Source organism: Castor canadensis, chromosome 11 (assembly GCF_047511655.1).
Source record: "Castor canadensis chromosome 11, mCasCan1.hap1v2, whole genome shotgun sequence".
In the NCBI taxonomy this organism is placed as follows: domain Eukaryota; kingdom Metazoa; phylum Chordata; class Mammalia; order Rodentia; family Castoridae; genus Castor; species Castor canadensis.
Window position 1 is genome coordinate 104,767,583 of NC_133396.1, and position 24,888 is coordinate 104,792,470.

General features: G+C 49.4%; 2 protein-coding genes and 1 non-coding gene across 7 annotated transcripts; 2 read left to right on the forward strand and 1 right to left on the reverse strand.

Moving 5' to 3' along the window:
- Positions 1-228: 228 nt before the first annotated feature.
- On the reverse strand, positions 229-7,825 carry Mettl25b (methyltransferase like 25B). Of its 3 annotated transcripts, none has more exons than XM_020163416.2 (8): positions 7,245-7,825; positions 4,759-4,883; positions 4,400-4,507; positions 3,723-3,785; positions 3,342-3,485; positions 2,180-2,664; positions 802-986; positions 229-568 (listed from the first exon to the last, which is right to left on the reverse strand). In XM_020163416.2, the coding sequence occupies exons 2-8, from the start codon at positions 4,840-4,842 to the stop codon at positions 447-449; spliced, it is 1,191 nt and encodes a 396-aa protein (XP_020019005.1). In that variant the 5' UTR covers positions 4,843-4,883; positions 7,245-7,825; the 3' UTR covers positions 229-446. The 3 variants fall into 3 exon arrangements, with proteins under 3 accessions (XP_020019005.1, XP_020019004.1, XP_073903919.1); XM_020163415.2 differs by having other exon boundaries at positions 4,400-4,592; XM_074047818.1 differs by lacking the exon at positions 3,723-3,785 and having other exon boundaries at positions 4,400-4,592.
- A 69-nt stretch (positions 7,826-7,894) lies between these two features.
- Positions 7,895-19,055, forward strand: Isg20l2 (interferon stimulated exonuclease gene 20 like 2). 3 transcript variants are annotated; one of them, XM_020163409.2, is made up of 4 exons: positions 7,895-8,027; positions 8,667-9,524; positions 10,880-11,080; positions 11,757-19,055. In XM_020163409.2, the coding sequence occupies exons 2-4, from the start codon at positions 8,814-8,816 to the stop codon at positions 11,913-11,915; spliced, it is 1,071 nt and encodes a 356-aa protein (XP_020018998.1). In that variant the 5' UTR covers positions 7,895-8,027; positions 8,667-8,813; the 3' UTR covers positions 11,916-19,055. The 3 variants fall into 3 exon arrangements, with proteins under 3 accessions (XP_020018998.1, XP_020019001.1, XP_020019000.1); XM_020163412.2 differs by having other exon boundaries at positions 7,900-8,031; XM_020163411.2 differs by having other exon boundaries at positions 8,021-8,136.
- On the forward strand, positions 17,789-17,951 carry LOC141414162 (U1 spliceosomal RNA). Its single transcript, XR_012439246.1, has one exon. It is a non-coding gene; the product is annotated as a U1 spliceosomal RNA (small nuclear RNA).
- Positions 19,056-24,888: the final 5,833 nt, after the last annotated feature.

Below are 24,888 nucleotides of genomic sequence, written 5' to 3' on the forward strand. Positions count from 1 at the left end.
GACAGACCTGGATGGACGTTAGCCAACCTGAAGGGACGGCCTATATGATCTGGGATGGAAATCAGAGAGAGAGAGAGGTCCTTCCATGGAGGCCCCTAGGCAACGGCAGTGGTCACTGGTTGTGACCACTGGTTGTGAAGGGCAGTGGTGGGTGTGAGATGCACTTCAGCGCCTCTGCAGGGACAGCATTGCCTGTTCTTTTTTCTACTTATAGAAATGGAAGAGAAGTAGTCTTCCAGATTTTAATAAATTAAAAGTAAAACTCCACATAACCTTACATTACACAGAGAGAAAAAAAAAACATGTATGAAATTGAAGTATGTACAGAGCCAGGATTCCAGGGAGGATGTGGGATACTGGCTCTCTGGGTGTCAGAGGTGTACTAGGCCATACTGGCACCTAGTGGTTTCTGATGAGGTTTGAGATGTGTCCTTCTTCAGGCTGTATCAGCCATCTTCAGTCTCCAAAGCAGAGAAGGCCTGACCCAGGGGCATCTTGGTGGCTATCAGAACCAGGTTTCTGGGAGAGAGTTCAGGGCTAAAGATGGGCAGGAGCTCTGCATGGAAACCTGGAAGAAAGGACTAATTAGAAAAGGGATCAGGAGCCAAACCCTGGCACAGCCCCTTTTTCTATGGGGGAGTCTCCAGGGGTGCTAGGGAGGCTTTCTTCAGGAGCATGGGTGCCAAGGTGAGAGGCAGTCTTTTAAGTTCTCAGTGCTGGTGAAGCTTGCTTAAAACGCACTGGGGAAGCACTGCCTGAGGCTGATTGGTAGAAATTTGCATTCCTTAACAAATCCCTCACCTTGCTCCTGAAGGTAGAGCAGCCGGTCCAGTAGAATCAGTGTTTCCACCAGTGGGGCCAGCAGGAGGGCCAGGCTGAAGAAGGCCACCACACGGTTCTCCTGGGCTTGGTGAGCCCAAAGGTCAGCCAGATTCAGTGGCTGCTGTGGATCTAGCCCGACTCTCTGTAGACCCCTCTGCACATATCTGTGGGATAAGCCAGACATCACTCAGTTTGGTTTTAAGAACCTCCCACTTAAACTTTGCCTATTCCTAATCTGACTCTTTGATTTGCTACCTAACATACATTTTTTTAAAATTAAAAAAAATTTTTTTGTGGTACTGGGGTTTGAATGTAGGGCATACATCTTGAGCCACACCACCAGCCCTAATTTTGTGAAGGGTTTCTAGTGATAGGGTCTCACAAACTGTTTGCCCAGGCTGGCTTTGAACCTTGATCCTCCTGATTTCTGCCTCCTGAGTAGCTAGGATTATAGGCATGAGCCACTGGCACCCAGCTAAAATTGTTATTTTTTTTGAGAGGGTCTCACTATGATGCCCAGGCTGGCCTGAACACATGGGCACAAGTGATACTTCCGTCTCAGATTCCCAAGTAACTGAGACTCCAGGTGCATTCTACAGTGCCTGGCCTAGTATGCATTTTTTGTTGTTTCTTGTTTTGCTATGTAGCCTAGGCCTCAAGCTCAAAACCCTCCTGCCTTAGTCTCCCAAGTGCTGAGATTGCAGGTATGTATCACCACACCTAGCCAGTAGGCACTTTTAAGTGTGTTTCTCTGGCTGTGAACTATCTAAGAGCAAACTGACCCAAAAATTTATTTTCAGCCATTTTTCTCCAATTATTTAGCTATATATTTAGCATTGTAAAAACTTTATAATTGCACATGATAGTGCATATCTATAATCCCAGATTTAGGAAGCCAGGGAAAGAGGACTGCAAGTTCAAGACCAACCTGGGCTACAGAGCAAAACCCTGTCTCAAAAAATCAATACACCAAAAAAACCCACTTTATATTTGGCTGGAGGTACAGCTCAGTAGAGCACTTGGCTAGCACGAAGCCCCAGATTTGATTCCAGGTGCTCCCAAAAAAAAAACACTTCCTTGATAGTCTCCTGATAATGACTATTATTTGTTGTTTTGAGACAGGGCCTTGCTATATGGGCTAGCCTCAAACTTGAGATCCTCAGCCTCAGCCTCCCAAGTGCTGGGATTATAACCATTTATCACCACACCCAGCGAAAGATTTCTTTTAGTCATTTGGAGAAGTTGCCCCAATCAGAGAACTCGGTAGTATCACTCCCCTGAGCAGTTTTCTTTGGACATGCTAACGGGTGGGGAGGAAATCAGGACTCTAGTTGGAGATGCCTCCCCCCAACCTCACTCTTCTATCTTGAGCTCGTGGGCTCTGGGGATCCCCTGCACGCCAGGACGACGGAGTTGAGGGCAGGCACATCGAATGACTTTCTCCAGCGCTGCGCGGTAGCAGTGGGTTCGCAGGCCAGGGCCTGCTTTCTGTAGCCGCTCAGCATATTCCTCCAAGGCATGGCAGGCCCCTTCCCGGAGTCTGTAGGGCAATTCATAGCCTGGCAGCCCAGCAACCCACTGACTCAGTGGGTAACCACCAGGGTCACTAAGTTTCATGTAGCAGCAGCCCACTGAGGCCAGGGCCACCACCTCAGGGCAGCAGCAGAAGTGCCTCAGCAAGGCAACGCTCAGATCTCCGCAGGCGTGGAGGCCTGTGAGCAGCAATCGGATGCCACCCTGCTGTGCATTCTCCAGGGGAAGCAGAAGCTCCTCACACGGGGCTGTGGGGTCAACCCACTGAACCACATGATGGGGGGAGTGTCGAGGGCCCCTTTGGACCACCTGTGGGGAGGGGAAAGGACAAAGGCAGATGGAAAGTCTGTTTGTATCACTGGGCCACCTCAGGCCACAGGGAGGGATTTGTCCTTTGTGCTACTTCCCAAAGACGTGTGTGGGAGAGAAGTTAGGCACGGCTGGACCATGAATCAGGACATGGGATAAACTCTGGGCCCATAATTACTGACTGTAAATCTTTCATCTGTCAGATAATTTTCCTTTTCTCCCCTCCCCCCAATTATTTTTTTGTTAGTGGTGCCTAGGGATCAAACCCAGGACCTCACTGTCCTAGGCAAGTGTTCTACGTAGTCCTTAGTCAGGTATTAGACTCATTATCAATAAGAAAATGGCAGGGGTGGTGGGGTGGTTATGAGTGTAGCTCAGTGCTTGCTAATATACATGAAGCCTTGGGTTCCATCCCCAGCACTGCAAAAAAAAAAAAATGATAATATCACAGTCTGATGTGAGAACATACTGATGTGGAAGACAATTTGTAAGTAGAAAGTGCCTTTAAGGTGTGGGGAGGCTATGAGGAAGAGGGGGACCTTGAGCAAAAGGTAACAGACATAGGGACTACACTATCTCAAGATGAGAAACTTGAAAGTGGGAACTCAGCCTCAGTGCCCAATTCAGCCAAGCAGACCCTGCTCTAGTGCTCCAGGCTGCAAGAAATGGTGGCCTACCTGTGGGTTCTTCTTCTCCTCTTTCTCCAGAGCCTGCAGGAGCTGCTGATCCAGGTGCTGGGCTCTCTCCACCAGTCTCTGATCCCCTTCAATGCTCTTCACCATCAGCCCCAGCCCCAGAGACATGAAGCGGGAGAGATGGCCCTGGAGTTGTGAGAGGGAGGACAGAGACAGCCCGGTTCAGTGCCCTATTCACTGTCACCCTCCCTATTAGCAGCCTACACATCTGAGTCCCAGACCCCACAGAAGGCTTAGTTTCTGCCCTGACTGGTTTTACCTCTTGTCAGCACCTGTGTCTCTGAACCTAAGGCCTGATAATCTGCCTTCCAGTTGTTCTGTCCTCACGACTCAAAAAGACAGTATGTTAGGGGTCTGGCTCACCTGGCCTGAGCCTACGTCCACAACCTGGGTGCAGCCAGTGAGGTCACTCAGCTTCTTCACCAACTGAAAGAGGAGGGAGCAAAGGTCTCCTGCTTATTGTTTCTTAACAGCCAGAACAAACACCCACAATGAGGCTAGTGGAGCCAAAGATGGTAGAGAAAGATGGATCAAGGGTGCCATAAAAAGATAGGAGATATGGAAACCAGGGTTGGGGATGTAGTTCAGGGGTAGAGCACTTGTGCACCATGCACAAGGGTCTGGATTCCAACCCCAGCACTGGGGCAGGGGGAGGAGGGGGAGAGAACGAGGTATGGAAACCAGAGTGAAAGGTGAAGGATATGGATGGGTGCCCAGCCCAGGTACAAGCCACTCTGCTTGCCCCTTAGGTCAGTGACTCAATCCCTCCCTCAGAACAAGAGCCCTGCTGTGAAGCCAAAAGCTGACTGTGGAGATGGGAGAACAGGAATAAGATAGTGATAGAGACATAGCCATCAATCAATTCAGCAAAAGGATAGGGGAAAAATCCCTACCCAACATCAAGCTAGCATTGTAGTAGGGGCTGGCGGTGTGGCTCAATCAATAGAGCACCTGCCTAGCGAGTGTGAAGCCCTGAGTTCAAACCAGAGTATGACAATGGGCTTAAGGAGTCCCTGGGTTCCCAGGTACCATTTCCTCACCTCTCCTAGCCTCCGGATTTCATGCTGTTTCTTGGGCCTGACATGTTTCCGGAAGGGAGCTGTCAGTCGGGAGCTCTGACTGGGGTTCTCCAGGAACTCTGAAGGTGTCTGAAAGCCAGGTTTCCGGGTAAAAGCCAGGGCATAGGCTGTGGACTTCAGGGCTAGCAGGGTGAGTGGCCACACCGACCTGTACCTGAGATAGTCCAGCCCAGGCCGCCAGTGAATAGTCCCATCACATCCTGAGTACACCGGTTTATATCCCGGAGACTCAGGAAGACCTTCTGAGACTCTGTGATTAATGACTTGCTACAGGTCTCAGTGCCTTGAGTTCCCCAGCACAGGGCCCCTCTAACCCATACCTGACCACCTCCCCTTCCCCAGGCATCCCCAGCAGCATCGTAGCCAGCTGTGGCGGGTTCAGTCCATCCAGTGCTTCCTGCCATGAGCAAGGGAGTGTGCCCCACAGGTTGTCTGTGAAAAATTCCTGCAGGAGAAGGGGAAAAGTGATCAGCAGAACACTACGTACTACCATTCCCAATCTTCCCTGACCCATTTCAAGTCTCCACCTCTTCACCTGCCTCTTTCCAGCACTGCTGCCCCACAAGGCCAGTGGCTGCCACCAGCTGGTACCTCCTGCTCAAGTCAGCTTTTCTCTTAACCCTGCTCCAGCTTCCCCCAGCTCTAAGGTTGACCTCTGCTTCTCAGAGCCTAGACTGCATTCTGGATGCACCTCTCATTTCAGCAACATCCCCACTTTTTTGTGTTGTTTCCATTCAACTGAATTTCTCTTTCTCTCTTTTCTTTCCCTCCCTTCCTTCCTTTTGGTACTGGGATTTAAACTTAGGGCCTACACCTTGAGTCACTTCACCAGCCCTTTTTCATGATGGGTTTTCTCAAGATAGGGTCTTGTGAACTATTTGCCTGGGCAGGCTTTGAACCTTGATCCTCCTGATCTCTGCCTCTGAAGTGGCTAGGATTATAGGTGTGAGCCACCGACACCCAGCTCAACTGAATTTCTTAAGGGTAGGGACATGTCTTCTTCACATCTATATTTCTAACACTACCATACCTTACCATTTAATAACCTGACATTATAAAATGTGACAAAAACTTGTATACTTTTACTCATCATTTGTTCGACATAAATTCTGGGGCTTTGTTTTGGTTATACACCAAGCTCTATTCTAAGTCCAGGGAATACAAACAGCAAATAAGAGATAAGAGTCTTGCTCTTACAGAGTTTACTTTAAAAAATTTTTTTAAAAAAGTAATTTCAGGGCTCAGAATGTAACTCGGTGGTACAGCGCTTGTCTAGCATGTGTTAGGGCTTGGATTCGATCTCTAGCACTGCAGAATAATAACAGTAATAGTAATAATAATTTTAGCTAACATCAAATACTATAGTCAAAACTCATTAGAGTTATGTAATCAAGGATTTAAGACAGGTGATGAGGTATCTGAGAAGTGGACACGTGAGCTGAGCCTTAAATGACAATGGGAATCACTCATGTAAAAAAAAAAAAAAATGCAGTCACAGGACGCCAGTGGCTCACACCTGTAGCTACTCAGAAGACAGAGATTAGGAGGATCGAGGTTGAAGCCAGCCCAGGCAAATAGTTCATGAGACCCTGTCGCAAAAAAAAAAAAAAAAAATCACAAAAAAGGGCTGGTGGAGTGGCTCAAGGTGTAAGCTCTGAGTTCAAATCCCAGTATTGAAAAAAAAAGGCAGTCAACAAGCAAGCACTCATATAATACTTTCCATGAGACTGTTGTAAATGCATTTTTCCCCTCCACTTAGAGATGAGGAAACTGAAGCACTGCAAATAAGTAACAAGCAAAGTCAAAAAGCACGGTACTTCAGACCAATTTTACTGATCTTTACTCTTAACCAATCTACTCTACTGCTTTTCAGTGGAGTAAAAGCATTCCAGGCAAAAGCCCACATGCCTGCCATATTTGTGGAAGAGAAATAGGGGCCAGATAGGTATAAGTATAGTGAATGTGGGAAGAGAATGAAATTTGCTGGAGATGAAGAGGCAGCAGAGGCCAGATCATGTAGGGCTTTACAGGTAATGGTAAAGAGCCAACATTTCACCCAATCTGCTGCTCAGTAAAGATCTGGGTATGGAGCAGCAGAAGTAAATACAGAGAGCAGTTTGGAAGTAGCTCAGGAGAGATGACCGTGGCTTGGTGAAGGGTGTCGAAGGACATAGAGACAATGCATGAATTTGGGATCTATTCTGAAGGCAGAACCAAGAGGTTCCTCTTGGCGAATAATTGGATGGTGAATCAATGAAGGAAAGAGCTGAATTAAAGATGGCTTCCGAGTTTGGGATCTGAGCGATTTAGTGAATGGTAGTGCCATTTACACATTAGCTCATTTTTTCTTCACAATGATCCTTCAAATAGGGATCCAAAATTGTTGGGGAAACCCAGAATAGGAGTGAAAAGGGTAGGGGGGACCCTAAGTTTAATAGTAAAGAAAGTAAGATTCTGATTCTATTTTGTCTGATTTCAAAGGTGAACTGTCTACTATGCCACAAAACTAGAAATTTCTTCAAAGCCTGGATGAACGAACATGCGTGCTATTGGAACACCTCCTGTGTTCCTAGGAGAACTCAACAGAACTAGAGAGCGGCTCAAATGTCCACGCATTTTATTACCCGGAATCTGACAAAGGTTAGAAAAATATTAGGAAAAAAGGGGGTATCACCCCAGTTTTAAGCCTTTCTTGTACAGACTGAAACTCATAGAGGAGGTCAAAGACTGGCTCCAGATCCTCTGTTGTGGGCACCCATCCAACCACACCATCAGAAGCACCCCGCCCACGCCGCTGTGGCCTTACGATGATATAGGCGTCCAGGATGGAACGGTAGAGCGCCAGGACACGGGTGAGGTTCACAGCTAGCTGTCTCCTCTCCTCGTGAGACAGACCCCGGGCGCAGACGCCCGGCATCCCGGGGATCCAGCCGTAGGCAAAGAAAGAGAATGCGGTGAAGTGGGCTCCAGGGTCAGTACCACACGGGTCCGGGATCGGGGCTGGGCTCAGCTCCGCGGCCCAAACGGGAAGAGTTCTGAATGCGGTCCCCGACGGGAAACCAGACTACGGTTAAAAATATGGGTCTCCTTACACCCGGGACGTCACTAGTCCTGACGTCTCACAGCGCGCAAGTGTCGGCGTCAGAGACACGTGGGGCAGGATGACACCGCAGTGACGCCACAGAGTTGAGCCGCTACGCCTCGGTCACGAAGAGGGCGGGCCAAGCTCCAGGTCCCGCCCTTCCCGCACACTCCCCTCTTTCCCGGAAGTGGGGCCTCGGTTCTTGACGCGCTGCTGTTCCGGTTTGTCGCGGCCTACCTCCACCTTCGAGTTGTACCTCCACGGGGCTAGAGGGGCCGGGGAGCGCATCCCGCCCCCGCCCCCACCCACGCCGCCTCCCCCGCCGCCGCCGCTGCCGCTGCTCACACACTCCGAATCGCTGGCATCGCTACCGGAAGTCGGGGCGCGCGGGCGCCGGCCCCCGACCCGTTCCAACCCGCGCGCCTGCCGTCCCGGGGTTCGTCGGCGCGCGCCGATTTCCGTATCCGGCTCCGGACGTTTCCGTTCCTAGTGGGGCCCATCTAGGAGGTAGGTATGTGGACATGCGAGGTCGGTTTCCATCGCAGGGATCGTCAAAGTGTGCTGTTGCCGAGGTGGCCTGCCTCGGTTCTGGAGTCTTCCTTACCCAGCGTCTCTGGTATATGGTGTCAAAGGCCCTTGCCCGGGAGGACTTGGGTGACGTGCCTGTAGAGATGGCCCCCACTCCACGTGGAGCCGAGGGAGAAGGGTGCCAGGATTTGTATGTTCATTTGTGGGGCCCTCGTTATATGCCTGGGTAATCGAGAGGTCACGTATGCCATACCCCTCACTGTTTTCGATTACAGAGCTCTCTTGTTCTGGCTTCCTAGACTTTGTAGAGAGTTAGAATGAGATGGGTCCTCCAGCCTCTTTTTTTGTTGTTGCTAGGAATGGAACCTAGCTCCTTATACATACCAGTGAGCAACACCCAAAGTCCCTTCATTTTACCAATGAGACATAGAAAGAGGAATGACCTTCTTAAGACCATCTGGCTGATAAAATGTGGGGTTTTACTAGAGTCCAGGCTTTCTGCTTACACACCAGTCTGCCTTCCATCTGTTCACGGTAGTTTCATTTTCCCTCTCTGTGGGTGGTTCTGATGTCTCCCTTAAGCTCTATAGAAAAGTCTTATCTTATTTTTTTACCCAGGCCTATGGGTGCAGGTACCAGGATCACTTTCATCCCCAGGGTTTTCTGCAGACCTGGACAATGGTATTCGACAGAAAATGAATCCCTCGTCTTCCTTCCATCCATAAGCCACATTTCCCAGCTGCTCTCCCACCATCCACTGTCCTCATGTCTACCATACTCCTGAATCTGGATTTTGGGGAACCTCCCAAAAAGGCATTAGAAGGCAATGCCAAGCACCAAAAGTTTGTTAGGAAGCGACGACTCTTGGAACAGAGAGGTCTTCTGAATAAAAAGAACCAGCCCCCTAGTAAGATACCCAGATTGCACTCAGAATCTCGAAAGAAAGGGGAAACTAGGAAAGTAGATGGCACTTGGAAAACCCCTCCACTCCCAAAAAAGAAGACAGCTACGTCCAGCAGTGGGTCAGAGCAGTCCCTGGACAAGAAAGCAGTATCATGGTTGACCCCTGCTCCTTCCAAGAAAACTGGTTCTATTGTGGCTAAAATAGATTTGCTAGGGGAGTTCCAGAGTGCTCTTCCAAAGATTAAAAGTCACCCAGCCTGCTCCCAGAAGAAGGGCTCCCAGAAGAAGCCCTGTAAGAATATCACCCAGGCTCATTTAGAAAATAAGTGCTCCGGAGCATCCCAGAAATTGCCAAGGAAGATGGTGGCAGTTGACTGTGAGATGGTGGGTACAGGACCCAAGGGACAAGTTAGTTCCTTGGCTCGATGTAGCATTGTCAACTACAATGGAGATGTGCTTTATGATGAGTACATCCGTCCTCCCTGCCACATTGTAAACTACAGGACCAGATGGAGTGGCATCCGCAAGAAGCACATGGTGAATGCCACACCCTTTAAGATTGCTCGGAGCCAGGTGAGATGCATGGGCATGATGGTGGGGAGAAGTCTTGAGACCTTTTTCAGCAAGGGTGTAGCTGGGAAGTTGCCAAAGGATTGTGGAGGGAGGGAGAAGAATATCAAATGATTAAGAAGGGCACCATTTACCTGTTCTGTAAGTAGTAAAAGTCAGGATAGTACATTTAGGTGGTGAAACAAATTTCATTAGTCAAGACCTATTTTAGGTGTCAAGTGGGGTTGATCTAAGGACTGGGAATATACATTGACAAATAACAAACCAGTGATGAAATGGACAGAGCAGCAACTGTGAAAGTAGTCTGGGGCCAGTGTGGAGAGTTGATTGTAGAAAAGGACAGGATTATAACTGGGTCAGTTGCCTGTAGTGAAGGGCATAAAAGACACAGCCACTGTGGACGTTCTCATCTTATTCACTGAGCAAACGAACTCATTCTGACCCTGTGCTGGATTTGGGAGTGTGACAAATGAGCAAGAAGGATGAGCTGGGAAAGGTTAAGGAAGAGGATAGTGAGAGCCTGCTGGTCTTAGGTAGGCCACCAGAGGGCACCCTTGGGCTACTTCTGTGTAGTTTCAGTCCATGCACTTTGCTTTCTCTAGACACACTCCATTGCAATAATTCTTTATAAACCTGAACCGTGGCTTGGAGGAGATTCATTAAAGATGAAGCAGCTGGTTATAAGAAAAGTCTAGGCATGAAGAACATCCTGCCCACAAGGGCACAGCTGAGCAAAAGCTTGGGAGAGGCAGTAGCTGGAATGGGTCTCAGACAGCAAGTAGTCATAAGAGAGTCATACGAGATAAGGGGCTGATAGGCAGTAAAGTTCAGGTGAAGTCAGAAGCAACTAAACAGAGAGTCTGATGAAAACCGCAGACGCTTCCATCCCCTTCCCACTATACATATTTGCATTTAATTTTTCGCTTCTGTTGCCTCTCTGGAGTTCATCTTTGACTTCATGGATTCCAGTTGAGGGCCAGTATGGTGATAAAGTTAAAGGACTTCAAGTAGCAAGTCAAAACTGAACTAGATAGTTACATGAATATCTCCAGTGCAAGTTCCATTTAGGACTGAAGGCAAATTAATCCATCAAGGGGTAGAGAGTAATAAGGTAAGTAGTCTTTGGTGATGTATCTCCCAACAGGGTTACTCATGGAAATTATCTTTCACCTGGAGAAAGAGGAGGTAGATTTCAGGAGGAAGAAAATTTGTGGGAGAAGGCATTTTAAGGACGAGGCTGGTGGGCAGTTGGTGAAAAGAAACCAGAGAGACTGATGAGGCATGTTGACTTTTAGGATACAGGGCCTCTGCCTTTGTGTCTCCCTTCTTCACTGTCACATCTTCCATGTTTGTTCTAGATCTTGAAGATACTCTCAGGGAAGATAGTGGTGGGACATGCGATCCACAATGACTTCAGAGCCCTGCAGTACTTCCACCCCAAGTCTCTCACCCGAGACACTTCCCAAATACCCCTCCTCAACCGGAAGGCCAGCTGCCCGGAGAATATCACCATGTCTCTGAAGCATCTGACTAAGAAGCTGCTGAACCAGGACATTCAGGTAGCTTCTTCCTCTGTTCCCCCACCCCTACCCCCCCACACATACCCAGATATCTTGGGCACAGTAGAGGCTCTTACTGCTGCCGCTCTCTGTCCTCTGATTCCAGAAGTCCTCTGTCACTAGAGCTCCAGTCAGGCTGCTCTGGTGGGAGAGCTTTGGGCTCTTTGTCTGTACAGCAGCATAATAATTCCTTTGCTCCACCTCACAGATTGTTCCAAATGGTACTGGGAGAAAAAAAAAAAAAAGCTTGAGGCATATGTAAAAGAAAGAAAGAAAGCACATAGTGGTGGATACAGAAAAAAAACACACAATGGACGCAAAGACCACTCAGGCTGGCTACCTGGCAGGAAGCTGTGGATACATGTAATATAGAGCAGTTAAGGAAGTGGGAACGTAGAAAACTCAGAAGGCCTGTCTTTGATCTGGAATGTTCTGTCTCCACAGAATTTAGAATAATAAGGCATACACAAGCTGCTCCAGAAAGGATTGAAGTGGATAGTAGCAAAGACTTACTGAGATGAGATAAGGAGTAGGACCCCACCATAGTTCTGTCTTTGCAGTCTATAAACTGCAGAAGAAACAGCATAGGTGGCAGGGCAAGCAAGATACTGAGTTGTTAGGGTAGGGAAGAAACAGTTCTCCGTGGCTTCATGCTCTTCTCTTCCTCCCTGTTCAGGCTGGGAAAGATGGACATTCCTCTGTGGAAGATGCCCAGGCTACCATGGAACTGTACAAGTTGGTTGAAGTCGAGTGGGAACAGCACCTGGCCCAGAATCCCCCCGAAAAACTAGCAGCTGTGGAGAAACAGGCAGCAGGAGGAGAAATGGGACAGTAGACCAAGGCACATCTCTGCCAGCTTCACATCTATAGGAGCTAGAATTACTGGGGAGAGTTAGGCTCAAACCCAGACCTAATATCCATTGAAATTTCATGTCAGCTCTTGTGTTCCATGTCTGGTTAAGTGTCCATGGGAGGGGAAGACTTTGTGTCAGAACCCAGCCCTAGACTGTTGACTCATAAATGGTGCTAACCACGGGTCCCAGGGTGCTTTGTCCCAGTCAAGCTTTTTGACTTTGAGGGGGCAGGGCATACTGAGAAATTTAGTTTCTCACACTGCCTTATCACTAGGGTAGCCCTGTGTCTTTTTTGGGGGTGGGGGTGGGGGTGGGGGGCCTTGTTCAAGGCCTAGACTGGCCTTGAACTCTTGGACTCAGATAATCCTCCTGCTTCAGCTTTCCAAGTAGCTGGGACTACACATGTGCACAACTGCCCAGCTTATCTCATTTTATGCCTTTCTTAAGTAATTAGCAGGATTCTTTTACTTTCAAAAGTGTCCTGAGTGGGCATGGTGGTATATGCCTGTAATCCTAGCTACTTGGTAGGTGGAGGTAAGAGGATTGCAGTCTGAGGTTGGCCTGGGCAAAAGTATGAGACCCTATCTAAAAACTAAAGCAAAAAGGGCTGGTGGAGTGGCTCAAAGTGGTAGAGTACCTGCCTAGCAAGTGAGGCCCTGAGTTCTATTCCCAGTACCTTGAAGATAAAAAAACGTATGGTCACGTATCATGGACTCTGCTTTTGTCTCAGAGTCTGCATCTAACCTGTCAGGATATCACCTTTGACTTCAGAGGTGAGGCTTAATTCTTAGGGTTACACGGCAATGAGGTAAGAGTATAGTTTGGAAATCAACTTTTCTGGTTTAGAAAAGCAGCCTCTTACCTAGAGTAATAGAGGATTTACCTAACTTAGGTTCCATGTGGTAGATTAAATAATTTACATTAATTTTTTTTAATGTCTCCTTTTAACTTGCTAACCCAAGCCTTTAAAAACTCAAATGATAGGGATGAAGGCATGGCTCAAGTGAGAAAGTGCTTACCTAATAAGTATGAGGCCCTGAGTTAAAACTCCAGACCCACCCAAACAAACTCAAATGATTTGATAAATTTTTATAATAGAAAACAACTGTGTGGTGGTTTCTTTTTTGACCTCACGTTAAATAGTGATAAAAGATACTGTGGGTTGTATAGGTCCGTAAGGGGGTACCAGGGTCTCTGGATGGTACTAACTGGGGTCCTTGCTCTCTGGAAGTCATCAAGAAGTACTAATCAGCCAGGCATGGTGGTACACACCATGTAATCCAAGCTACCTGGGAGGCAGAGATTGGGAGGGTCGTGGTTTGAAGTTATTCTGGGCAAAAAGTTAGGGCGACATCTATCTCAACAAGCCAGGTGTGCTGTTGTACATCTCTGATCCCAGCTACACAGGAAGCATAGGCAGGATCTTGGTCCAGGCAAAAATGTGAGACCTATCCAAAAAATTAACTAGTGCAAAGAAGGTCTACAGCTGTGACTCAAGTGGTAGAGCGCCTGCCTAGCAAGCATGAGGACCTAAATTCAAACCTCAGTACTGCCAAATAAAAAATACTGATGAAGCCTTTGTTGCACAAATGGTGCCTTGTTCTCATCCCTACGACCTATCAACAAGCACATCTAAAATGACACTCCAACCCATGTGAACACCCTAATATATAGGGTGTGTGACCAGGAGAAAGGTAGAGTGAATCTGTGGGCATGAGGGAGGGGTAGTGGGGGAGGAAGGGTGCCTGGTGACGCCAACCTGGTCATTGCTGCCAGCTCTTCCTCAGTGGCACACACCCTCATCTTGGGAAAGTGAGTCACAGGTCTGACCTGTGTCCAGGATTACTGACTATTTTTTTTTTTTTGGTGGGACTGGGATTTGAACTCAGGGTTTTATGCTTGCAAAGCAGGCTCTCTACCAGCTTGAGCCACACCTCCAGTCCATTTTTGCTCTGGTTATTTTGAAGATAGGGTCTCACAAACTATTTGCCTGGCCTTGAATCATGAGCCACCTGATGTCAACTTCCCAGGCAGCTAGGATTACATGTGTGAGTCATCAGTGCCTGGCATCTGTCTGTACTGTCTTGAGAGAATACACCTGTACATCAGGACTTGTACACTCTTGAGAGGTGGGTCTGATTCCAGGGGCCAGAGTCAAGGTCATGGCTCCTTATAGAAGGGTAAGTCTTGTGGCCAAATTAGAGCCAGCACTGGTTTTGTGTCCTGTACTGTGGGATCCATTTACACAGGTGTCTGAAAGAGCTCTGAGAAAGTTGGTTCCTGTGAAGCCCCACATGTAATGCCCATAACTGCTCATAAAGAGGTAGCAAGTGCCCTTGAAGCCACACCAAAAAACTGGGAACATACATGGAAGCAAATCTTTGAAACAAAGTGGGCCTGGCTTATTGTCTCAAGTGCTGGGATTTCAGGTGTGCATCACCACACCTGGCCTAATCTTTAGGATTCATGTCTAGAAAGGCACCCAGGTTCAGTGAACTTTCTGGTCAGAACTCAGTTTACCTGGCCAGAGTATCAGGGGTTCCCTGATTTTGGTTTCCTTTCTTATCACTGCCTAGTGTCCTGGCTTCATCCAACTGATGGTAGATGAACCCCCTTATGGATTGCTGCCAGGATCTCAGCAAGTCCTATTTGGTGAGAACATTCATGGAAGCAAGTTGTTTTTTTTTTGGTGGTGGTGGTACTGGGGTTTGAACTCAGCACCTCATGCTTGCTAAGCAGGTGCTGTACCACTTGAACCACTCAGCCAGCTCTTTTTTGTGTTGGGTATTTTTGAGATAGGGTCTCTCAAACTATTTATCTGGACAATCCTCCTGATCCCTGCTTCCTGAGTAGCTAGGATTTACAGGTGTGAGCCACTGGCACCTGGTGGAAGCAAGACTTAATGACATTGTGTCAGAAAGCTGAATGAAACTAGAAAATTGTCATTCCCTCAAAGTGGAATATATGCAAGGCAAATGCGAGCTCTTGTTCATAGTGTGAATTCTTTTCAGAGCCTGTGAGGTTTTCTAATGCTGAGACCCTCTGCTGCAGGTGAGGAGAGAATGCAGTGTGAAAACCATATCCTGCCATACATTTCTGATGGTCTAAAACTTCATTTAAGTGAGCGCTTGGCTAGCTCAGTCGGTAGAGCATGAGACTCTTAAAATTTCATTTAGCAAAGTGGTGCTGGTGCCTCCATGCCTGTAATCCTAGCTACTTGGGAGGCTGAGATTGGGAGGATTGTGGTTCAAGACCAGCTCCAAAATAACCAGAGCAAAATGGACTGGAGGTGTGGCTCAAGTAGTAAGAATGCCTGCTTTACAAGCACAAAACCCTGTGTTCATGCCCCAGTCCCACCAAAAAAAAGTGGTTCTCAAAAAGGGTAAGGGGGCAAGTATTTTGGAATACTGCTACTCCTCCCTCTACTTTAAGAACCACTGGTGTAGCCAAGGCTCCAAGGAGAAATTGATTCCTAGTTTAATAGATGATTAGAGATGAAAATAGGAAAGATCAACAGTACTGTAATTTTGAACTTACCCCAAGGCATATTAGCCCAAGTTCAAATTCAGAGACAAACACCTGTGAGTGCAATATGCCAGGTGTGTCTATGAATATTATACTACCTCTACAGTAGATAGTAGTACAATATCACTGTAGTTCACAAAGTACTTTCACTTACTCTATGCTGAAGAACAAGTGCACCAAACAGCTTAATAGCAGGGTATTGTGCACTGATATGAGGTTCTAAGTTTGATTTTTGCCATGTAATTTGTGACAATGAGTAAGTCCCTGTTTCTTGGAGCTTCAGTGGTTCTAGTTCCCAGACCTTGGGATCCTTTTCTAACCTGTTTAAGGGTTGCTGTCTATAATTGTAACGGCAACCATTTATTGAGTGCTAGTAAACTCTTTAGGTGCATCATCTCATTCTCTGTAAGGTAGGTGGTATTCTAATTAAACACTTGAGGAAACTGTGACTGAAAAGATAAGAAATCTCCCAGGCCAAGTAGCTGGAAGTTGGGTGTGCTGGCACTCAGACCTGCCAAGTCGGCCTGTCTGAAGTCCTTGCTGTTAACCACTGCACGGCTCTGTGAACATACTTGAACAGCATCTGGTAAGACTTGAAATTCTTCCCCTCGGATATTTATTGAGCACCTGCTATGTGCCAGGCATTGTGGTAAGCACTAAGAAAATGGCATTGTCTTTGCCACTAAATTGCTTACAGCAACCTGAAGAAAAACCAGGAAATTATTTTCACAGCACTGTGGCAAATGCTGTTCAGAGCCATTAAAGGAGTTACAGCTGGGAAGTGATATGAACAGATACGTGTTTTGTGCAGATGATGCTGGCAGCCAAATGAAGCTGTGTTGGAGAAGGGCCAGGAGATGAGTTCTGTTGGTTGAGCGACGATGGAGGGCTGAAAATGAAGTGGGAGAAGGCTTATGAGCATCACAGAGGAGGTAGAATCAACAAGACGTGAAATCAGGGCAAGAGGATGAAAGGAATATTTCTGAATTAGGGCAGGTACACAGGAATGGTAGCATTCACTAAGTAGAGAACAGGTGGGGAGAAGCACAGGATTGAAGAAGGTAAGTTGGATATTGCTTCAGTTGACAGTTACCTGTAGATACAGAGATGTCCAGTCAGCAGCTGGGTGGAACAGACTGGAGCTTAGCAGAGCAAAGAGACCTGGGGCTAGAAACTAAGGCTTAGGGACAATGGCAGCAGTGGGGTGGAAGCCTTGAATTTGGACAGGGCTTCTAGGGAAGTATATAAAGAACAGAAGTCCAAGGTCAGAACCTGGGAAATACCTGCACCTACACTCTGCTAGAGGAAGAGCAACATAAGAGAGGGCTATCAGGATGGACATTGGGGAGGTAGGAGGTAACAGTATCAGATGCCACTAGAGAGCCTGTACGATAAGAACAAAGAAAAGGTGCTAGGCTGGGGATATGGTCAGTGGTAGAGTCCTTGCCTTGCATTACTAAGTTCAATCTCCAGCGGTGCAAAAAAAAAAAAAAAAAGATTAAAGAAAAAAGTCTGTTGTAGCAGTTTGGTACCCTTCTGAGCAATGTCTGTATTGAACCTGGAAGGACGGCAGATACTGTACTGCACTGGGCTGGAAAATACACTGGAGGTGAGGAAGGAGAAAAGTGGGTGTGGACTGCTCTTGGCTCCCAAGGGGAGCAGATGAGGGTCATTATTATAGTGAGGGAGCCAAAGAGTTGAGGTAGCTTTTAGTGTAAGGGGTAGGCAATATGAAAAGTAAGGGGGTACAGCAAGTGTACATGTAGATAAGATTGCACATGGGCTGTTTAGAGAAAACTGTGAGGAGGTGACAATTGAGCAGAGACCTGAAAGAAGTGACGAAGCAAGTCGTGTAATTATCTGGAGGAAGAACATTCTAGGTGGTAACAGGTGCAAAGGCCCTGGGGTAGGAGTATACTTATATACTCGGGGAGCAGCAAGGAGGCCTGCATGACTGTAGCTTTACTCCAAGGGGAAGGTGGTAGGAGATCAGGTCAGAGACGTGGGGGAGACATAAATGGTAATAGACCCTTGTAGGCTATTATAAGGACTTGGGGACTTACTCTGCATCAATTGGGGAGTCACAATGTCAGGCATAGTGGCTCATGCCTATAATCCCAGCTACTTGGGAGGATTGAAGTTTAAGGTTAACCCAAGCCAAAAAAAAGTGAGACCTATCTCAAAGAACAAGCTGGGTGTGGTGGTTACATCTGTAATCCAGCAACGTGTGAGGCATAGGTAAGAGGACTGCTGTCAGAGGCAGCCCCAGGGAGGGAGGGTGAGTAAAAGATCCTATCTGAAAAGTAACTAAAGCAAAAAGGACTGGGGAATACTTACCTGGCAGGGGAAATGCTATGATCACAAAGGTGGTTTTCCCAAGGCGAGGCTTATCCATTGCACTACGGATGTGCTGACCCGTGTGATTTCCCAAATGTGGGAAACTCGACTGAGTAATTTGCGGTAGTGGGGGACTGTGTTCGTACTCTCCCCTGAAATAAAAAAAGGGGAGGTTCTGAGGGCATGGCTAAAGTAGTAGATGATCTGTGTAGCAGGTATGAGACCATGGGTTCAAACCCCAGTACCTACAAAACAAAAAGACTAGGAGCCTTAGTAGGAGCTTGAGCAGAAAAGTGATGTGAACTGATTTAGACTCCCCCTGGCTGTTATGAGGGAGCAGAACCAGTGTGAGGCTCCTGCTGTAACCTAGGAAAGAGGTGGTGGCCATGGCAGTAGTGAGGAGTGGCCTGATTTGGGACAGATTTAACTTTATGCAGAGTGTGGTTGATGGTAAACAACTGCTTCATCCAAATGCTGACATCTTTGGCCTTTCAATCCTCATCAGAGCTCCTGTCCCTGGCCCACCATAGGGTATTCAAGGAATGCATGTCTTCTGAGAAGTGGGGAACCCAGGTTTTTGTTGCATCTTCCCTTTGCCCTCCTGTCACTTAGTCATGTGTGTGGGGGGGTACTTCCTGGTTTTGTCTTTTGTTTGTTTGTTTTCTTTATGTGTGGCTTCTAGCCTTATTAGGAACACTGTTAACTATACTTTCTTTAAGAGGAAAATGCATAGGATTTTGAGAGGTGGAAGAGGGTGCAGAGAGAGAGAGAAGGTAGTTTGAAGAATTTGGTGTGGAAAAATAAGCACACCTTAATCCTCTTCCGGCCCAAGCAAATTCCATTCTCAAGTGTTTAAAAGTAAGGCTTTGGAGTCAGACAGGCCTAGGACAGGTCATAGAAAGCTTTTGTCTAGTGGTGGACCCAGAGCAAGTGCTGCTCTCCCAGGTCCTTGCCTCTGACCCTGGCCTGACCTGTCAAAACACCAAGCAACACAGCAGCCCTAAGTGCTACAGCTCCCCAGAGACCACTTCACTCATTTCTGCCACTGGAATCCTGCTTGGTGGCTTCTTTGGAAAGATTCCATGAGAAGAATCCAAATCACAATCTAAGGAGGAAGGCAGATGACTGTCCTTGTCCTGGAGCTGGGGAGGGAGCCGAGCCCACACTCAGGGTCCAGGGAGGCAGAAGCAGAGAATCCAGCCTGGCAAGCTCTAGTCCTGGGGCTGGCACAGTGGGTAGCTCTTGGGAAGATTTTCTGGAGGGTGGGAAGGTGGAGCTAGGGAGAAAAAGCAGCCAGCACTGGGGAAAGGGTTTGACATACTCTACTCCAAAGGCAGGGGCTGCCTCCTCCCAGCTGGAGCTAATTCCCTTAGGCTCCTGGGAACCTAGCCCCTGGGGGTTAAGGAGTTCATGAGGATACTTGGCTCACAAGCAGCAGAAAAGGTGCTCCTAGTGAGTGCCCTGGACACAGGATGGTTGTCTCTAGGCCAATTACTACAGGCTTAGTGGGAAAACTGACTAAACAGCAATCCAGATCATCTGGAAACCTGGCACTCCCAGTCCCTGAGCTCTGGGATTTTAGGAGGCGTGAGACCATGGTGGGGAGGCTGGCAGCCGTGAAATCCAGGAATTGCTGGCTTCTTTGATCCCCAAGGGACGTGTTCCTGCAGATCCCTAAGTCCCAAAGCTCCAGCTTAGGTCGCTTGCCCAGGTTGGTAGAGTCCCAGGCTGGGGGAAGTTGGGGACTTCATCAGGGCAGTGTGCATGCATCTTCAGTCTGGCTAACTGAAGTCCACAAGCCTTGACTCAGTGTTCTCTGGGAGGGGGTCCTGGTGGATGGGATGGAATGGGGTAGGGGTACTAAGGAGGAGGAGGAGGCGGGGAGATTATTCAGTCTCTTTGACAGCTGACATTTTCCAGAGCTGGCGCCTGCCGGGAAAGGAAATCAGAGCTTCCCACCTCACACATCTTTTTCCCATTTTGTTCATGCTACCCAGAGAAAGCCATTAGGTCTCGGTCAGTCTGGGGCCTGCCTGCCCACCCGGCTCTCCAGCCCTGCTAGGAGGAGGGGTGGGAGTGGGGGTCATGGGAAGGACAAGGCCCTAGCCTGGCTAAGGGAACAGACTTGAACTCTTGTATCCCTTCTTATCCCTGCCAGTTCAAGATGGCAGGATGAGGGTAGGGACTTGAAATTTGGGCTTCTAATTCTGCTCAATCCCCCTTGACCTCCAGAGGGTCTGGCCACTGGTCCCAAGGAAAGGGCCTTGGGGCTGCTCTGCAGGAGGAAGGGCACTGGGGTTTGGGAATCGAGGCCTTACTACCCAACTCCTGGAACTCCAGCCTCCTTCTTTGGGCCACCAGAACAGCTGGTTTCCATGGGACCCCTGGAACCAGGCTGGGTTGGGGATAAGCTACTGGGTCAATTTTCTGCAGTCAACAGCTGCACTGGGGAGCTTAAGAGGGAATGGGAGCCCCAGAAAGACTTGAAGAGAGGTTCTACTGTCTGACCTTCTAGGGGCTGGCCCATCATCCCCTCCTGCCCTGCCCCAAGGACACAATGAGTCCAATAGATTTTTTTTTTTTTTTTTGGCAGTACTGGGGTCTGAATTCATGGCCTTGCACTTGCCAGGCAGGCACTCTACCACTTGAGCCACTCACACAGCCCCCAATAGCCTCTTTGTCCCCATCCAGCACCTCAAGCCCAGACCCAGGTCCCTCTCAGTCTTCTCTGAGGCTTTGCCCTTCCCCTCTCTGCCCACCTCTTTTCTGTCTCAGAATCGTTATCTGGCCCAGTGCCCACCAGCCTACGGCCCCCTCCCCCATCTCTTCTCCAAAAATTACAGATCATCTCAGTGGTGTGGGGGGGGGGGAGTGGGGGGCGTGTCCCTAGATCTCTGCTCTCCCTTAATTTCCCACCCTCAGATGGCAGGAGAGGCAGCAACAATCAGGGAGATGACCTGTTTCCCAGACCCAGTGCCCTCAGCCGGCAAAGCAGCAGGAATGGAGACTGGGCTGCAGGCTGTGTGTCTTTTCCAGGGCTGGCCACTTCCCAGGTGCCACCAAACCTAGGCAATCAGCCTGCTGAACTTGTCATGGCTACAGCCTTATCCCTCCCACCCTGGGCTGCCAGGCGCTAAGGTCCAGAAGGGTCTGGCCCTAGGAACCTGCTCATAAAGCCAAGCAGAGTTTAATTTTAGGTCACAGTCTCCATCCAGGGGACTGTGCCTCAGTCTGTACATGTCCTCAGCCAGTGCATCCCCACCTCCTTCCTGGCTCAGTCAGCCCAGCCCAGCCCTGAGGACAGCGTTGGCAGCTGGAGCTGGGAACAGAGTGGTAGAGCCAAGAACAACAGAGGCACCGCCTGGGTGCTGCACAGACCCTCTCCCATCTGAGTGACTGCAACCCTTCCTATTGCAGTCAGCAGTCACCTCCCAGGCTGTGGTGCTGATCTTGTTGGGCCACACTTGCTCCCTTTGCCATGCTCCAGGATGGCCCCTAAAAGTCACTGTCATCCCCTGTTTTGGGTCAGGTCCTTCAGGACTCTGACCCCACCATTCCTAATTCTCAGGTTCTCTACCTGTCACTTAATGTTCCCTCCTTTCTAGGTCTCAGGCCTAGCACCAAGCATTCTTAGACTTCTAGCCTTCCATTGCTAGAAGTCTTCTTGGTGCTAACTCCCATCCATCCCGCTGCAATGGTATTTTCTTTTGGGGCAAATCAGAGCCTAGCTCTAAGCATATTTCAGAAGGCTGGGTTGCTGAAAAAAAGAGTGGCAGGCAAGGGTACAACATTTCCCTCTGCACTGAGGATGGAGCAGTCTGCAAGGCAAGATGCTGTAGTCTGCTTTGTGCCAAATGCTTCCTGAAGGCTCAGGGAGGTCAGGAGATGCAGACCCCAGCCCCCTCTTCCACCTTCTGTGGAAGTCTTGCCTTCTTTGCTGACCTTCTCTACTAAGTGGCAGAACCCCAGGTGTCCAGCCCCACCTGGCTTTAATTTCTACATGAGTCCCAGCCAACAAACCCTTTGAGCCAGCAGAGGCAATAACACTGTGCCGGGTGAGGCTCTCCACAAGTGCTGACGTTGGCCAGAGAATCTCTCTGGTCCTGGTTGGGGGTGAGGGTGGGGACCTTCCATCCCCAGCCCTGGATTGACTGCCTGGTCACTCTTCCCCCACTGGACTTCTAAGGAGTGATGGAGAGGGGCAGGGGTGTCTCCTTTTCCAAGTCTGTACCCTTCAGTTGTGTACACAGATACCCAACCCACACTCCATCCCTGCTGGTACAAAACCAGCTGCCACTTTCCTCCTAGCCACACTACAATGGAACAAAGCCCCAGAACTTTCCTCCCCTAACTTCCTAGGTTTCTTCCCCAGTCCATCCCCTGTCCTGCCTATGCTCCCCCAGCTTTTCTCAACAACTTTGCACCCCCCCACTTGAGTCTCCAAATTCCTGGGGGAGTCCCATGAGAGGTTTGATTAAGGCCCCTGAAAAGGGGAAAGGGATCGCCCCAGGCAGATCTGTAGCAGATTTGGTCATAATTAAAAGGCCAGTGACACTGGGAAATTCCTTCTCCTTATTGATCCCAGCTGGAAATTAAAGCCAGTTGTTTGTGACTTAGTGGCTGATGCTGGCTGAAACTCCTACCCTAAATTGCCAGGCGCCAGGGCCTTCTAGCCCCTGCCCCTTGCCCCTAGGCTCCTCCATCTATCTCTGTTAGCTCCTTGTCCAGTCTCCCAGCCCTCTTATCTCCCACCCCTCATTGTCCCCCATTTCCTTTCCCCAGCATCTCCCTTGAGCACCCCCCTCCTGCTTTTCCCCAAGGGGTAATAGAGCTACTACAGGAAGAGACCTCCAGCCCCAGCTAGTCAGCACTGTGGACCCTCACCCTCCTCCCTCAGCCAGGGTTGGGGTGCTGGAGCCTGAGATCAGGCCCAGAGCTGCCAAACCGCAAACACATCTGGAAAGAATTCCCCCTCAGCCTGACTTCCCTTTGTCTTACTTCTGTCTCTTTGGAAATTCTGGCCAGTTGGCTGGAGGGGGGAGTGGGGAAGTGAAGGGAGGGGAGTCGGCCCAAGCTTCCCTACCCCCACCCTAGGGAGCCCCCTCTCTGACTTTCATCCTCTCCGACTTTCATCCTCTCCAGCATTCTCAGTCAAGTGACTTAGCCTCAGTGACTGTGCTCCCTCTGCACTAGCATCAAAGGACGAGATCATGTTCCTTCTAAGGCTCGGTGCCCTCATCCTAATGACCATCCTTGTGGTGAGGTTTTGTTTTTTGGTTTTTGTTTGTTTTGTGGTACTGGGACTTGAACTCAGGGCCTTCACCCCGAGGCACTCCACCAGCTCTATTTTTGTGATGGGTTTTTTTGAGATAGGGTCTCGTGAACTATTTGCCCAGGCTGGCTTCCTCCTGATCTCCACCTCCTGAGTAAGCTAGGATTACAGACATGAGCTATCAGCACCCAGATGGGGTGAGCTTTTAATACCCCTGGTCTCCAGGCTCCAGATCAAGAGGGTCTGCCTTGGTTCTTTTCTCTTGCAGGAGGGATGCGGGCTGAGCAGGAGACTGGACTCTTCTAGGGTTGCAGTGGAGATGGACATAATGACCTGGGTGGGAGAGGTAGGGAAAACAGGAGTAAGGCTTCTGCCATATTCCCTCCTCCAGCCTCTCCTCATCCCTTTGGCTAGGAGCCAGATTTCACTGTCAGAACCTAATCCCTCTCCCTTTACCTACAGCGACGCTGAGCAGAGATGGTGGGGGAGGAGCTCCATTGCGCCTGCAACCCCAGGCGCTGAGCACTCCCCAGGGCCCCCCTTCATTCCATCCCCCCCCTTTTGTCTGTCCTGCAGATCTGCTTGACTTACTGCAGAGCTGCTGCCCTCTTTCTTCCAAAAGCCTGGGTTCCCATATCCCCAAATCAGCTCTCTCCCCACAAAATCTGGACCCCTAAACCCAGGCTGAAGTTTCCAGCTCCCTTCTTCAAATCTGCCAGTTGATTGGCTACTGCTGGGTGGGGCCCAATCTAGAAGTCTTTTAGTGCTGTAACCTCCATCCCTCCTGCTGCACTCAGCCTAGCTGCCTTCGTTTTCTTCCCTGAGTCGAGAGAAGTCAGGTCCGGAGCTTATTGTCCGGCCCTAAAGCCGGGGTTAATCCTCCAGCCCTTCTCCTGGGGCTCGCGCCATAAGCCCCAACTCCTGAGACCATTCCTTGTTCTAAGGATAAAGGCTGGGAGATGTGAAACCCGGCCTACTCCATCCTTGGCCACGCTGGCAGGGAGGACCGCTTGCGGGGCTTTTGGTCCAGCCTTAGAAGGAAATGGAGGGGAATCCTGGAAGGGATGGTAGGCAGTAGGAGTGCGGTGCGAGCAGCTGGGCCACATGCCCTGCAGAGTCCCTTGGCTCTGACAGGCCGGGTGGTTCTCCCGGCTCCACGCTCCGCATTCCGTCGGGCTGCGCTCCTCTGCGGTTTCCGGCCTCGGGCGGGTCTCCCGGCCTGCTTCCTAGGTCCACTGCCTGTCCTCCATTTCTGTTTATCTGTCTCCGGGTCCTTTCCACTAAGTCTCGTCCACTCCCACTCGGGTGTCTGCGGGAAGCAGTGCCCTACCCCCTCCTTTCATCTCTCACTTCAAAGCCGTTCCTTCCGCCCGTTTTACAGCTCATGATGGTGACACCTGAGACCCTGCTCCACTCCTTCCCCCATCTTCGGTGGCGGCGCGCCTGTCTCTGCCTCCCCTCCCCCTTTGCTGCCTACCGAGACCCCCTCGGGGCCCGGGGAGCCTTAATAAAGAGTCGTGTCAAGTGATTGGCTGTGACCTCTGCCCTTCCCAGTCTCGCTCCCTGGCTCCTGCTTAACCCTTAGATGTCCGATTGTGCACTAAGTGGAATAAATTGCCTTGCCCTCACTTCTAGTGTCCACAGGCACTACCCGACCCCACAAGCCTGGTGGGATGTTGGGCGTACTGTGCAAACTCCTCAGTCTTGGTGTCATTACAGAAGGGGGCGCTGTTGCCTCATTTAGGTGCCTGAACCCAGAACTCCAGGGTTCCCTAGCCCCCTCTCGGAGTTCCGAGATGTACCTCTGGATCCCGTTTGGG